This window comes from Neodiprion lecontei, chromosome 5 (assembly GCF_021901455.1).
Source record: "Neodiprion lecontei isolate iyNeoLeco1 chromosome 5, iyNeoLeco1.1, whole genome shotgun sequence".
In the NCBI taxonomy this organism is placed as follows: domain Eukaryota; kingdom Metazoa; phylum Arthropoda; class Insecta; order Hymenoptera; family Diprionidae; genus Neodiprion; species Neodiprion lecontei.
Window position 1 is genome coordinate 35,754,476 of NC_060264.1, and position 15,277 is coordinate 35,769,752.

At 42.7% G+C, this 15,277-nt stretch overlaps 1 protein-coding gene across 5 annotated transcripts in view; it reads right to left on the bottom strand.

Annotated features, from left to right (window-relative positions):
* The window catches only part of LOC107217284 (Down syndrome cell adhesion molecule-like protein Dscam2), a 62,824-nt gene that overhangs the window by 38,174 nt on the left and 9,373 nt on the right, over positions 1-15,277 (bottom strand). For 4 of the 5 annotated variants that reach the window (XM_015654759.2, XM_046740243.1, XM_046740239.1 and 1 more), the window contains exon 2: positions 13,663-13,782. The exons of the other annotated variant lie outside the window; for it this stretch is intronic. In XM_015654759.2, coding sequence (XP_015510245.1) covers positions 13,663-13,735 — 73 coding nt within the window. In that variant the 5' untranslated portion in view covers positions 13,736-13,782. The remainder of the gene's footprint in view (positions 1-13,662; positions 13,783-15,277) is intronic. 5 annotated transcript variants of the gene reach the window in all.

The following is a 15,277-nucleotide window of genomic DNA, read 5'->3' on the forward strand; positions in this document are numbered from 1 at the left end:
AGGTCAGTAATTGGTACGAGGTTAATAACTGGTACGCTTGCCTTACTCGAAAAATGTGAAAAACAGCTCGCAAGCGAGTGTCAATACTCGTTTGATCTGGGAGAGTGTCAAATTGCGTGAGTAGCTGATAAAAAATTCACCTCTCTTGTTCATATGCTTATATTCCATAGAATACACTGACGTCTCGGACATTCCTCGTCGTTACATCGAACCGCATTTCCAATCGTAATTGGAATCCCAAATTACGCGTTATTAGTCAAAATTACACTTATGGTAATATGCAATTAACCGTAACGTCTTTCGAATAAATATATGTAAAAACTCCTTAGCTATGCGAATCAATTAAATCAAGGGTCAGTATCAAGATCCCGCGACGCCCGATGAATATGTATAGGTATTATTCAATCTATAGAAAAGTTGTCACGTGGTTTTACAATGTACTGTTCGCGGATTATCCCCACGTCGTATAAAAAAATAAACGAATAAAAACTACTGCATTTGTTCGTACGCTCTGTTGGCTGACAAAACCCATGCTAGTGGTGATGGGTCGCATTCATTTGTTCCGCTTGGAATGAAAACCCGGCGCTGTTTCATCCGGAGCACATACAAAGACCGTGTATGGCGATCAGTACCCAGTTAATTTGCTGCGGGATTGATCGGATTGGAGTGATACATTTGATGACGGCAGTTTGCTCTACCGTGAAGAGAAATTCTAGATGGAATTGCCAGATTATTTCTTAAAGGTACCTTACATAGTCCTTCACTGATTGTCGGTAGCTGGTCGGTACTTTTGGGAAATATTTTGGTAAATTTCACGATGCAGTAGAAAATACCGGGTGTATGAAGATGGTTAGAGAGAGACAGAAAAAGAGGGTTGGGTTATATCTTCAAGAGTTAATCTCCGAAGCCAGACTGCACGTGGCGATTCACGCAATTTTCCCCGCCTCAATTTCCATCTCCGTAATATTCTCCCGCTCGTTGATCGATTCGCCGATTCGTAATAACACGAAACTCACCGTAAATGGATTGTAATGTTCGTGGAATTCAGCCTCTTCCCCGCTCGCCGGTATCGTAGATGCTCACCGACTGGCAATCAACCTCAACTTCATGCTAGACTGAAGTCTAAACGTCTGAACTTCTGCAGTTCGGTTAAGTTTCCCGATTTGGTTACGGATATTCGCCGTTGGCCCGATCAGCCCGAGGAGTCTTCTACTTGGTCTTCATGAATTTGTTATAAATGAAACCCTGCACTGCTTGTGAATATTTCTGTTTCTTGATTTGTGGCTAAAGAAAATTCCGGTTTCATTGCTCTCGTCTCAAGGCTCTGATTGTTAATTGCTTGGAATGACGTCTCCGAACCTTCCGTCCTCTGAAGAGTTTTCAATTATCCTTTTATATACAGAGATCGGCCCTGATCACGTTCAAGAGGCACGGCGCACTTGAAATCCTCCGGTAATTCGATGGTTTTCATCTCCGACCTCCCTAATACGTCTCAATTCATAGCCTATAGGAACCGTCGAGGCAGCCAACATCTCGTTTTGCACTAATCGAAATTTACGGGTACTTTACGAGCTACTTACATCCGGCTTTCGACCCTGTCACCTCTATCTCCATCCCTCTTACGCCATCGCCGCTATCAGCTCAGCGATGGAAAGTCGCGACGACTCGCGTAAACACGCGAAAGAGACCCCTGAGACGTCAGGTTGGAGGAGCCGCCGCTACACCTGCTATCTACCATAAGCACGTAATTGCTTACTCTAGCGTAAAAGGCAGTAAGATCCCCCTATCTGCCCGGGGGAGCAAGGATAGACAGAGATAACGTTAACAACTCTTCCGTAACATACAACTGCCACTTTCCGAAATGGCCTAATATCTGCTCCAAGTAAAGAGAGAAATTATTTCATCCCATGAAAGCCAAAGTAGCTATACTTCCGAAAAGTCAGCCATCATGGGAAATTTTATAACTGCAGTGCTTTCGATGTTATTCGATGGTTGTCTTGAGAACTGAACTTGTCTAAAGTGAAGTTATATCAGGTCAGGTTAAAATAACGAACCGTTACGTCAACCCCAGTATCAAAGAATACGGAAATACCCAGATGATAGTTTGGGGTGATCCAACTTTCAACAGCCGGTTACAGTATTTGCAATACGGTTGTACAGCGTCAGTCTTTTTTCCTTGTAATATAGCTCTAACAGTGTAAGACTATTGCTGTATACCAACTTTCAGTATCAGGTGCAACACTATGAATGTTGCTATGTGCTATTTTGGTTATGGTTTCACTTCAAGATTCCGAAGATTAGGTTGGATCAGGTTATCCGTTATCTTCCGCATATCGTTACTGACTTCATTATTTATAAAGATTGATCCAGATAGTCTAAACGCGACGAACAGGGATCAGAATATCATTTTCGTCGCTTTTCATGACTGAATACAAGGTGTGAAAAACACATGCCGCGAAGGTACGCTTGGCTCTTGTTACAGGGTGAATTAATATAATATGGCTCGAGGCGCGTCGCAAGGTACGAAGAACGGGATGCTCGAGCGGTACAACACAATAGAATATCGATCAGCACAGGGAGATAGTCACGGATGCGAAGGGGTGACGACCGTCGAGATACGTGTACGAGGTGGCGCGACCATAAGCAGGCGAGTTCAGGCAGAGAAAGAGGTTCAATGACGCCTCCAGGGACACCTTAGATTAACTACTCATCAGCACTCGCTGTTATCATCCTTGATTGGCTGGTATAACCTCAGATCTCTATTCTCACCTGTCCGGCAATATCCATCAACCAAATCTTCCATTCCCGCTTTGCTCTGCAGTAGGTCAGAAAGCGATTCTCTCTCTTCCGGCGTCTACGGTATCTTCGTAAACTGCGCAGTACAGCTTCCCCCGGCTGTAAAGATCCTCAAATCTACTTCCGTCACTGAATTTCATTCAGCTGTTTTATGCATCCGCTTGACTTTCGAACTCGAGGGTTAATGGTGCCTATAAATTAGATTCTTTGAGCATACTGTTGGACCAATAAAGATACGCGCTGTTTTCAAAGTATTGAGTGTAGCGAAGCGGATTCTCACTGTATAAGAACTTCTTTTCACGCAAAAGTAAAGAAATAGTGAACTGTCTAGCATTTCCGCGCCTTTTCAATTACTTTTATCTTCTTATCGGTGAAGTGATCATAGATTACATAACACCGTAACTATTAGAGGCCAATATCCAGCCGGCATAAGGTTTCGGCATTGAGGCCATGCCTTGCGGTGCTGGGATAATTAAATGGGCTGTATTCGATACGTGAGATTCTCGTTGATGACGGGATAGACTTGTGGATTCTGGTGTTCAGTGTTGCAGGGCATGAGACAGGCGATGGTTCAACGCGATATCTGGTTATTGTACGGCTTTGGGTGATAGTCCCGTTTCCGATTAATTAGTTTGTCGAAATTAACGGAGTCCCCAGGGGTGGCTATTCCACCTGATGTAGATTACTACAGCCTACCCTGTGTAGTCGAAATGTCCATGTAAGCCCGCCTCAATCTCTCTCCACCAGACATTTGACCACAAAGGTGCTCATTCAGCTTTGATGCATAATTAAATAGTCCGTAAAGATAACTTCGTCACGTTATTGGATGCTCGGGGAAGTTTTCCCCTCGACGGAAGGTAAGGTATGAAGGTACGAGCTGTACATGATTCTGGTGTATTTCGGAGGTGAGGAAAATAGAGAAACGGATGATATCCCGGCGTCAAGCTGGGAGGAAGGTGAATGTTGAATATTCCAGCTCTATCGGGGATTCCGAATGGAGGTTACTCGCAGCCCGGCTCTGCATGATGGAGTTGGAGCTGGAATCGCGTTAGTCCGGTGGACAGCGATTGTGTGCACGCAAGCGTAATACGCACTCTCGCATACACGCCTCATCCACGATTGAAGCCCCGGTAGGCACGACCAAGGGGACAGAGAGTTCCGACCCAACTGAGCATTGCAAACTGACGCGTGACACGAAGCGTTCTTCCACAGGGCCCTTCAGCTTCGCTTTGATATCTTCACTCTCTTGGTCGAGCAGGTAATGCCAGCGTAATTCATCAAACGTCAAAACTTGTTCCCTCTTCCGTCCCACCGATGGGGATTAAACCCGGCATTAAATGACGCGACTAATTTCTTGATATACGAGCTTTGAACTGCAACCCGGGTTGGAAAACGTTGCAGGACTCCGGCACACTCAATAGAGCAAGTCAATCGACCCTTTCACCTCATATGCTGCAAACGATGTGAACCTCAGTCATTCTCCAATCTGTCTGTCGGCTCAGCTCATCATCGTTCAATCAAAACTTCTTGCCGTGTCCATTGATTCTGCCGTATCCACTGATCGCTACTGAAGGATTGCCGGTAGACAGGTGATAATATTTTTATTCAAGCGGTTTGGTCCGCATGGATATTGCAGAGATTTTCCCTGTAAAATTTCGGTTCCTCGATAATTTTGGACACCTGTACATGTAATTCTTCGGAACAACCTTTCTCCATTGCGGAACGTGTAAAAATTTTCTCTCAACAGAAATTGCCAACGGTTGTACAAACATTTTATCGTTTCGAATGACTACGCGAGACAAGGCTGAGCCCGGTGCCCTGCTCTTACAACCAAATATAACCCTATTAGAGACAATAGGACCTTCTCCGGGTGGCATCCACTTCACTCTCCAGGCTTCGCATCCCTCCGGTTCCTTCCCTCGGGCTACGGGTCCGCGATTCACTAACAGAATTAATATTGATTGAAGCAAGTCACGTCTCTTCGCCAGCTGAATACCCCGAAAGGTGTTGCCGAAATCCCTTGACGGTATGGAGTGTCGAGGATTCTCTCGCTCCAGCTATTCTCGACCGAAAACAAATTCGAAGTGGGCAAGTTACGAGAACCCACTTCCTGCGAGTTCTCCAATCACGAAACACGCATTCTGGCAAATCCCACTTCTGACACCGTATACAGCGAACCAAGGACAAACCACTGTGCCTAATTACTTCGCGCAATGTTCGTTGGTGATTTCGCATGTTGATTCTAGTCACTCGAAAGAAACGGCTCTTGGATGAGAGAAGCAGCGTCATTCTCGGATGAATTTTCACTATATAGTAATCACTATAGCCTCATGTTATGTACCGCACAATCCTCCAATTTTCGTTACTTCGCCTTATTTCATTGACGATGTTTTCACGCTCAATTAAACCAGCAGAAATTAGGGCTTCCATCTCTCTCTCTCGCTCTCTCTGCCTCTATCTCATTCCTTCGGCGCCATTTCCCTCTCTGAGAAATAATTCTATCCTCGGGCAAGGCAGCAACATCCAGAAGTTTATGAATTTATAGCCGTTCCAAGCTATTTTAGTTTCCAAACACCCAATTTGCGTGTAATATTGATGCATTATTTCTGAAATCAACAATTACGTTAGTCTCAACTGGTTACTGCCGCAAAAAGTATCGGAAAATAAAAACCCATTTTATTTTCTCAGTAATTGATTGTACGACGTTCTAGTTATGTATTTTAAGCTCCTAAGGGATCTGCATTTAGTGAGGAGAAACTCTTGAAAATCGATACCGCGACGAAATGTTTTTGCCCTTCGAACATTCTTAAAATGCTTCACTGACTCTTTTACCGTATCAATTTCCGCCAAAATTTTGACCAATGTTGGAAACTGCTAGAATTGTGTCTTACATGGGTATACTCATATTTGTAATCTATAATTATACAGTAATATACAATTATAATGAACAACAAAAAATAGTAACAATATACAATTATGCATTGCTAGTTTGATGGCTTCAATTTCCGTAAAAATGAAGCTCTACAAAATTTTCCAACCCTTGTGAACGTGAAAAATTGTACAACAAATTTGAACAACAACAAGTAAAAGTGTACGCGTCAATCCAAAACGAATGGAACGCTAAAACAGACTCGACTGTGGAAAAAATTGTGATAGTCGTTCGCACCGTGCGCCGCAATTTCGCAATCGACTTTCAGCTTCTTAATTATCGATTTCATCAGCGAGAAGCCTTTTCTATATGCGCAAACCCTCTCTCGAGACGGCGTCGCGTGGAGAACAATAGATCCATGGTTTTAGCTGGCATAGAGCATTTCAGTATCCCATGACGTTATTCACAATCAGGTGAAGAAATTGCTGATGAAAAAGTTGAGAAAAATATACCCATGTATTATATGCATATGTATATATATATATATATATGTATATAATGCGCGTCGGGGCGAGTTTTCCAGCGTATATTCTTGCAATAATTGAAAAGAAAGCAGGCACGCCTCGGGGTATTCACAACAAATATTATAACCGCGAAACAACGGCGCCCGTATTTATAGAACAAACATATTCTCAACTTTAAAACTAACTAATCTTAGGAAATATCAAAGTTTCGTAAGTTATTTCAATCGCATTGAAAATACTTTCAAAGTAGGTACAATAAGAAAATAGCTGCGGAAGAGACAAACTGACAATACCAAGTGCACATATAAGCCGTAGGTATCATTGTCGACTATGCGCACTATCAAGAAAATATATAGAGTGCGAAGAAAATTAAATATTATAGAATTTTTTTCATCTAACAACGTTGAGTTTTTGCTGGCCGCGTAATTCGGCTGTGATTTTTAAGGCTATCTCTGAAGAGAGTCCAAAATAGCCATGTTGGAAATAAAAAAGGAAATGAAGAAAACCGGCACGAGGATTAATGTAATGGCTGAATAGCTGTGGGAAGAGGAGCCCATATGTTTTCTGAAAGTCCGCGTACTTCCCAGCATCCGTCCAAATTTTTCAACGAGGTATGTGTCTGTCAATCTGCACGTGTACATATGAAGTACATTTATGTATATAGATGTATATACATACATATATATAGCCAGGAAACTTTTATGCGGAAGAAGAATATGAGACACAGTCCGTAATAACTTATGCAAATGTAATCCCTCCGAGCACAGATAATTCCTGTTTTGGCTCGGAAAGGGTTTAAGAAAGTTTAGCCAGCTCAAGCGAACTGAGCAGCTACCCTTCTCTCCACTCCTCTCCTCACCCCTTCACTTTATTCCGCATCTCTTCTCTCCGCGGACGATCTCGCACCTCCGTTTCATTTCTCTTGAGGGACCTTCTTCCCTCCATTTCTTGGTCGTTTCCATCCCCCTCCCCCCCCCCCTTCGCTCTTCCTTTCTCCCTCCCTTCTACTCTCTCTCTCTCTCCCTCTTGGGCTTTTACTTTCCCTGAAGGTAATCGAATAGTCGCGAGCGGACTTGAACGTTAAAGCGCTCAATTAAGCTCTATCAGCTAGTCGCAACAAATTGCGAAAGACGTTCCAGAGACGCGAAAATTCTCAAACACCTTTTCAACGGAGGGTTGAAAACACTTTTATACATCGAAATTAGATTTCAGCGAAACCGCGCAAACTCCTCGACAATTTTTAAACTCATATTCTTTTATCCGCATTATCAAAGAGAATGAAAATGACGAGGGATCGCAAAAAGTACCGAACCGGAATCTTTAAAACTCCAGAATTGCAAATGAAAACTGTATGCTCGTAATTTATCAATTTTACTGCTGGTACGTAAGAGCGCGTTTCAAATTTAAATTATAATACAGAACAACAGCTCATACTCGTAGGTGTATTCTCGTTATTTAAATTCGCGACGAGTAATTAAAAATTATATCATTCTTTGACAATAACGACCGTACTTAAATCATCTCTAACGCGAATATAGGATATTCGGTGATGAAATCTCAGATAAAAAAAAAAAAAACATAAAATGTGCTGCAGTGCTTCGGTTGAATTTTAAATTTTTTCACAAAAATAAAAAACTTCTTTTCTCTCAATTGAGCCAACAATATATATATATATATATATATTACGTATATGTATACGGCTGCAAATTCTGCACGGGGTGAACTTTTAATCCTTTTACACGCGTTTCGCATGCGCATTGCAACCGCGGTACGAGGCTCGACTCCGCGGATTAAAAACCCTTAATTGGGAACTGCTGGAGAGGATGTTTACTCGTTATACGAGCTAGGCACATGTGTACATTCATACACGTATACACACGTATGTTTATACGCATACCGGCGTGCCTGTAAGGCATAACCGAGGCTGGAAACAGGCGACGTTGCCTCCGCGGGGCTTCGATGTTTCCGTCTCCGTGCATTCTCACCACTAGATGCTATTTTCATACCAGTTTGTTGGATCTTTTCTGAACAATCGTGTTCGAGACCTCAGTTTCGCTCTTAAACTAAGCTCTGATAGCCAGCTGGGTAGTTTTTTATACGCAACCTTCGTAATTCTACGTTTCGTAGCGAAGCCGTGAATTGCGAAGGCTAAGTCAGACGTCATGTTTAAGGAAAATTATACCGCCAGAAGATATCATTAAAAGCTACGTGGGCTGTGGAAAATTAGAAAAAACCCCGAGTTCGAATTTCGAATTCGATTGAAAATGTGAAAATCGAATACGAAAATGAAGATCAAATACAACCGAGGGAAAAGCCCAGCGATTTTTTAGCACACCCTTTTCAACGGACAACGGACTGAAATTTCCATCGCACGCTATCAATCGTTTTAATTACAAAGGGTGAAAATTCACATCGCTTTCGTTCAAACGGAATAGCAATTTCCTGATCACCCAGCAGCCATCAGTTTTCTGGTTGTCGATTGTGTGCATACGGTATAATCGGTATTACATGCGATAATTTCGAGCGAACAGAAAATTCGTCGTCACAGGGAGTGTAATTTGGAAACTCAAATTCGTCCCGAATTAATAACACATCCTGCACGTTTTTAATTACGGCAAATATTACATTATAATTTTATAACATTACGTGTCCTTGTTGATCCGCTTATGAATAATATATCATCGCAACGGGAAACGGAATCTACTGACCGATTTGAAAACAATTCATGCAGCTCCCCAAACTCCCGGGGTAAAACAAGCGAGCTAAGTAAACGCAAGGACTGCAAGTAAGCGAAATGTATTCCAAGTTAATTGTGGGTATTAAGTCCTCCGGTTGGCTTCAGACGGGCAATCATCAACGAACACGCAATAAAAGCAGCAAAAAATTAGTCACGTCTCCGAAAATATTCAAGACTTTGAAGATAGAATGCATTAATTTTCGAATCCGAAGACCTTCTTAACGTCTACATTCGTTTAGGCGCATTAGCGAACGTCCTCTTTAAGAACGCTGGTGAAAAGTTAAGCGGGAAACGACTGCGACTTCGTAGTCCTTTGAGCGAGTCGCGGGGATGAGAGCTGTAAAAAGTACTCGTGGGTGAAATAAGCCATCTCCCAAAGAGGCGGACAGACGGTAATCAAATAGTACGACAGCTAGGGTGTCTTCAAAATGGTTGTAACGCTCTCCCTTGTTTTCTCTTCACTTTGCAGCGTGAAACGACGGCTTCGTAATATCTGCGTTAATCTCTTCAGCTGCGGAAGCTGAAGACGTCCCATTGACTTTGCATTTGAAATCGGCAAAAAGAAAAATGTAAAACAAACGGAATAAAAATCTCCGTGCACTTTGGAAGCTTGCGACAAGAATACCTGTCTCAACGACGACTTCAAGGGTGCGGCACTGTCTTTCAAAATCGTCGACGAGGGAGCGGCGAATGTGACTTGAGAGTTTGAGGCGGTAGAGCGCGAATCCCTCTCATGGAGCGTCAAACAGAAGCGACCAAGCGTTAAATCGCCTCTCCCTTTTGAGCTCCTTCGCGGACTTATGTCGGGTCCTTCTCTCATCTTGGATTCTGAACAGCGATGAACATTTCAGGCCCAAACGAATGTTCGCCGCCTCTTCCACCAACTTTACCATCAAATTGCTTGCCGTCGTTTCGATTGTCCAGCATGGTCTTAATCAATTTTCTTTCACAGCAAAATTGCGCTCGCAAGATATCGAACTCACTTCGTGGCAATCGAGTGTTTTTCTGGCCTCGAACCAGCCTTGCAAATGAGTTAGTCAGGCATATAAGGCCGTTTCTGCGTACAGATTCCGATACTGATATTTTATCGAAATTTTTAGCCGCTTCGCAGCTCAGACACAAACTCTTTTTTTCGTGGCGGGGACGATTTCCACTCTGGTTGACGCCCCACTTTTTTCAGGCATGGGGGTTATACCCATTCCGAAAAAAGCGTTTGTGTCTGAGCTGTGAAGCGGCTAGAAATGTCGGTAAAACATCGGTATCGGCATCTGTATGCAGAAACACTCCAATAAATACCTGATAACTCATTTGCAAGGCTGGTTCAAGGCCGAAAACGTACTCGATTGTCGCGAACACCATCCACAATAGACGATTTGAGGTCGAATTCAATCGTTGTAATATTTACATTGCATTGAATCCGCACGAGGCCAAAAAAGGTTTGGTATGGACGGTGATATTTCATCGTGAAAGGCTTTTAAATCGAACGAGAAACGAACGCTTGCTGAACTTTTCATTCGGCGCTCGTGAAGATAAAGATAAAGATAAGAACCCGCTTGGCTTCGTAGCTGCCAGCGAGAAAATCAATCCCAGAAGTCACTCAGATATAACCTCATGGTCGAAGTATATCAGCTCCGAAGTGCTAGAAAGATCTCTTGATAAAGGTGTTTGGCGGTAAGTTTTTCACGGGAGAATCGAATTGCAGCAGTTCATTCGCTGTACCAATTTTCGAAATTTTTCTCGTCAACATTACCGTATCAAGACTTGAAGATGAATTCGTGATTCTGAAATAGGCAAGCAATTGGGGGGAAAACGGCATTGTCAAAGTTTTCTTAGGGAAAGAGCGAGGCGGGCATTGAAGACGGCTGACAAAAGAACCGCGTATAGAATGAAGACCGTCGGTATAACCTAGACCTGATTTCTCTTCCTAACCAATATTCCCGCAGAATCGACATCATGCGAATAATTCTAAGGAAGCGGGTCCCAAGGGATAATTGCAGGGCCGTTTTGCCGCCGATTTAATGTCGAGTGCCCGTGACTCTACGCCGATGTGTTTGCCCCGGATTATCTGATTGAGATCCAGGTAATAACAGTTCTAACATCCGGACCCCTGCCATGCATGTGCTCTATTGTTTTAGGGTCCTCTATAAACTGATCCCGTTCCTTAGTGAGACACGTGCGCGGCACGAAACCGGTAAATAAATCGAGGAAAACCCTACTCAGTCAAAGGAGGCGGGTGCAGGGTGCAGGACGGTAACTCGAGCCGTAAAGGAGAATCAATTCGATTCCACCGTTTCGTCCCGACTGCCATTCTCACGGTTCAGGCGCGACACTACAGACGCGATTCGGCGTCGGTGAGAACTGCCGAAGGTGAAAATGTTCAAGGTGGAAGCTTCGCCTTGCCACCTAGCCAATGCAACAAGTGTTCACCTCCCTCGCCGTCTTTAAGAAACCTCCCCACGATCACTAGCTCAACCTTCACGACGCCCCGCAGCTACTTTCCCCGTTCGTCGCTGACCAACTTGGCTTTTCTTTTTTTTCACCGCTTATAATCACGCGCAGCATTAAACACAACCTGACTCTGGCCACAATCTCCATAGATGCGAAGAGAAACTTTATACAATTAGCTCGGGGTTAACTGGCCTTGTTCAATCTTCCTCGATAAGTCCCGTCGCACTTTGTTCAGATGTCAATCGAGGACCTCGGGCCTTCGAATTCTATGGACAAATTTAGCTAATCGCACATTTCTCGAATGATAGGGCTTACGGAAACTTGTGCGATCGAGAAGACAATTCCGGAAAATCAATGCATGAATAAGAAAAATACAGTATTCAGATAGAGCTATCAGTGTTTGCATAACCGCAAAGTAAGTAAAAATTTGCTGTGAATATGCATTCGGTGTTGTCGAACTTTTATCAACGACTATGCGAGCACAACTGCAGCAAAAACTATAATTTCTCAAAGTTTGAGACGACTTTATTACTCAGGAGATAAAAGAGGGTAAAATTATACGATCCTCTTATTCAGCCGGTACTCGAAATCCCATCCATTACGAACTGATCCTTTCAATCGCAAATGTGGCATTAAATTGCAATAATATCGAGAGCGAATGACATGACAAATGCAGCCTTGAACTATACCGAAGATTTCCGGGCTGGCTGAGAGTGTTTTGGCCGGGTAAAAGGCGAGGGCATTGGCTTTTTCCTGGCAGACATGGTGGCACAGACCCAGAATGAGCCAGTTCTAGGAAACTATCGGTATAGCCAACCGGCCGGCGGGTGAAGTGGCGAGTGAAAAGACGGTCGAGAGTGGTAAACGCCCGGCAACCCCTAACTGCAATAAATTCACGCCAAGGAAAGTGCGAACGTAAATAAGCAGCAATAAAAAATTTAACAGCCAGCTCTTGGAGCGCCCTGCACGCCACGGGCTGCTCCCAAGGCCAATACGCTCACTTATTTCCATCAGAGAGAATTTCCCCGAGAAGCGGCGTGTGAGGGTGAAAAAACTTTGAGAATCACTTTGGCTATCTGCATGATGAAACGTTCATTGGCCCTCAGCCGGTTCTACGTTCGGCTCCTTTTCGAGTTTATTAAATGACTTGGTGATCCTTTTCGCGCTTTCGGAAATTATTCTTTATCCAAATTCATTATACTTCCACTACCAATGAATTTTATTCCAGCCCTAAAATCAGGATCTCGAACACAGGGGATGAAGATTAATGGGACCTCCGCGAATTCGGGTGCAAAATCTGTTCTTGCCTTTTCAGGATCATTTTCATTTTATTTCAGATTACACTGCAGCTTTTTACGCAACGATGATGCCGCGGTTTCTTACTTTCCGAGTTTGCCATTAAACCAGAGCAATGACAGTCAAATTCTTCAGCCAAAGTTTCTTCGTCCCTAAATTTTTATTAGAAGCCTGCACGCGAAGCATTCCTGGTATTTTATGCCCACAGTGACAAAGTAGCTTCATCTTTAGCGTGGCTGGTTCTCGGAACTTTTAAGAAATGTCAAATTTCAGTCAGCCGTAAAGTACTCTGCCTTTATACTTAATTACGTCGAGGTATTTTTACGGAGAATATTCATCATTCAGCATTAAAAAACTCGCGCTCATTTAAGTCTCTAAAATTTTCTTTGGCCGTTTTCTCGATGCGCCGTCAATTCACTTACAATACGTAGTTTGCATCCGACAGGTATGCGCATACATACGTCATATTTGAATTAATTCCAATCCTTCCTTCAAGTTCAAGCTTAAAAGGAGACTTCGGAGAAATTTTGATAAATATGAGTTTTTCATTTTTGAAATGACTGAAAAAGATTTGATGGAAAATTGGTTGCAACAAGATTCAGATTATAATAGTATGCGTCTTGATAAAAAAATTCAAATCATCCGTTGCTGGAAATATAATAAGCCAATGAGAGAGAGGCTTACTATAAAGATAGATTTAAGACATAGACTGAGTTGATCCGCTAGACAGATGTTATTCTATGGTCTTCTCATCGAAAGCTCTATACCGCTACCTTGTTGTAACTGACGCCATTAATAAGGCTACAATAGACGCTATGCTAATTGTTTGATGTTCCATTTTTTGTCATACCGTAAGAAATACATTCTAAAGGTTAAAGTGTGCCATGAAATAAATCCTGTCCCATAACAATCTTTGCAGCATCCATATTATCAAGACTTCACCGAAGTCCCCCGTCAAAATCGCTTCGCTAGTCACAGCTCAAGCTACTCACCACTGACCAACACGACTATGACGAATAGGAACACGGCATACAAGGCCGTGTTTCGCTGGAGATAGCAGGCCATGGAGCTGGCCTGAAGCGCTTCCTGCGCTACGTCGATTCAGGTTCCTCCTGAAACAATACAAAGCAGGTACAATCAATCAACCTATCGATCCATACATCGCCCTATGTCCTGTTCACAGCTCAAGTTTGGAGTGTATGTATATCCCTCGTCAAAATCTACGACGGAAGTGTTGTAACCTGAACGCAAAATAGTTAGGCCAAGATCCGATAGACATGCTAGACACGTATGTGTATGAGACGTCCAATCTAAATAACTAACCTTCTGTGGCCGACGCCAAGCAGCGTCAATTCGTAAATAAACGCGTAATGTAAAACAATGTGAAAGCCAATTAATCGTTAATAAATATTATTCACTGTAATATGAACCAATGTGGGATTTTATTTAAGCCAGACCGGCGAGTAAACTCTTAAAGATACCACAGAAGTATGATTTGTTTAACTTGTTTCTGACGATGAGACGGGTGAAATGGAATACGATTCTGAGTCGACGGCATTAATATGCCTGATTTTAATGCACGATTTATTGTTACGGTTACCCTTCTTGTTTATCCCGATTATATAGCCTCGAGGGTATAACGTCTCCATGAATAGTTGAATAAGGTTTCGCTTGTCGAGTCGAATCCTGATGGGATCACGTCTACCGTAGAACGTAGAAACAATCATTCCGGTTCCGCGGGATGTTCTCCGTTTATTCTCGCTATTCTGCAACGTGACGTTATTCGCGTGAAACAAAGTCTTTCAATTTTTCGTTAAATTCCGTCATGCCAGTTTTCCATGCCTGAAAACTTGGGTAAGAATTTACGAATGTACGTGATTGTTTTAGTCTTAAATTCCTGCTGAACAATATTGTTACGTTAAACTTGATCTGACAAAAAATTTAGGCAAAGGATTCGGCTATTGATCAAAGGATTATGGTCAAGACGAGGTTGGACAAAAGTTTCTCTTGGAGTAAAGAGTTTTTTTTCCTCCGCAAGAACATTGTCAAGTGCAGTTGGTTGTTTTTTGCCTTCAAGATTTGACAGGCTGTAGTCTACCGATGAAAATATCGAGCCTGTAAAAGACAGAGAGAAAAATTGACTTTCTTACAGGAAAGGAAATGTTGAAGTCTCTGGAAAGTGTTGGGGTGTTTCTTCAATTTTGAAATCTAAAATTTATGTACCTTTCATACCAAACTCAGCCATCTTCGAGACGCTGCTTTTAGATTTCCGCTAAAAATGCGTTGAGCCTGAGAATGAAATTTGTCCGTGAAATGAAAACCGACATTTCAATTCCGCCTACGGAATCTCATCGTCAAGCTAAGATGGATAGCGATCAAGGTGTTTCGGTTTGACCTCAAATTATTAAATATTTGTCAGCACTGAATAATTAATTAAGCAGTTTGAGCTTATAATCTTCTGCTAGGTATTACGCAACAAGAAATACCTTTTCCCTCTCTCTCCCTCACACTCTCCAAAAGTTTCGAAGCTCAAATTTTACTCCCTTTTTGTTTGTTTTCTTCTAGCTGAAATCCCGAAGGAAGAGTTGCACATTTCTTGCTAAAACT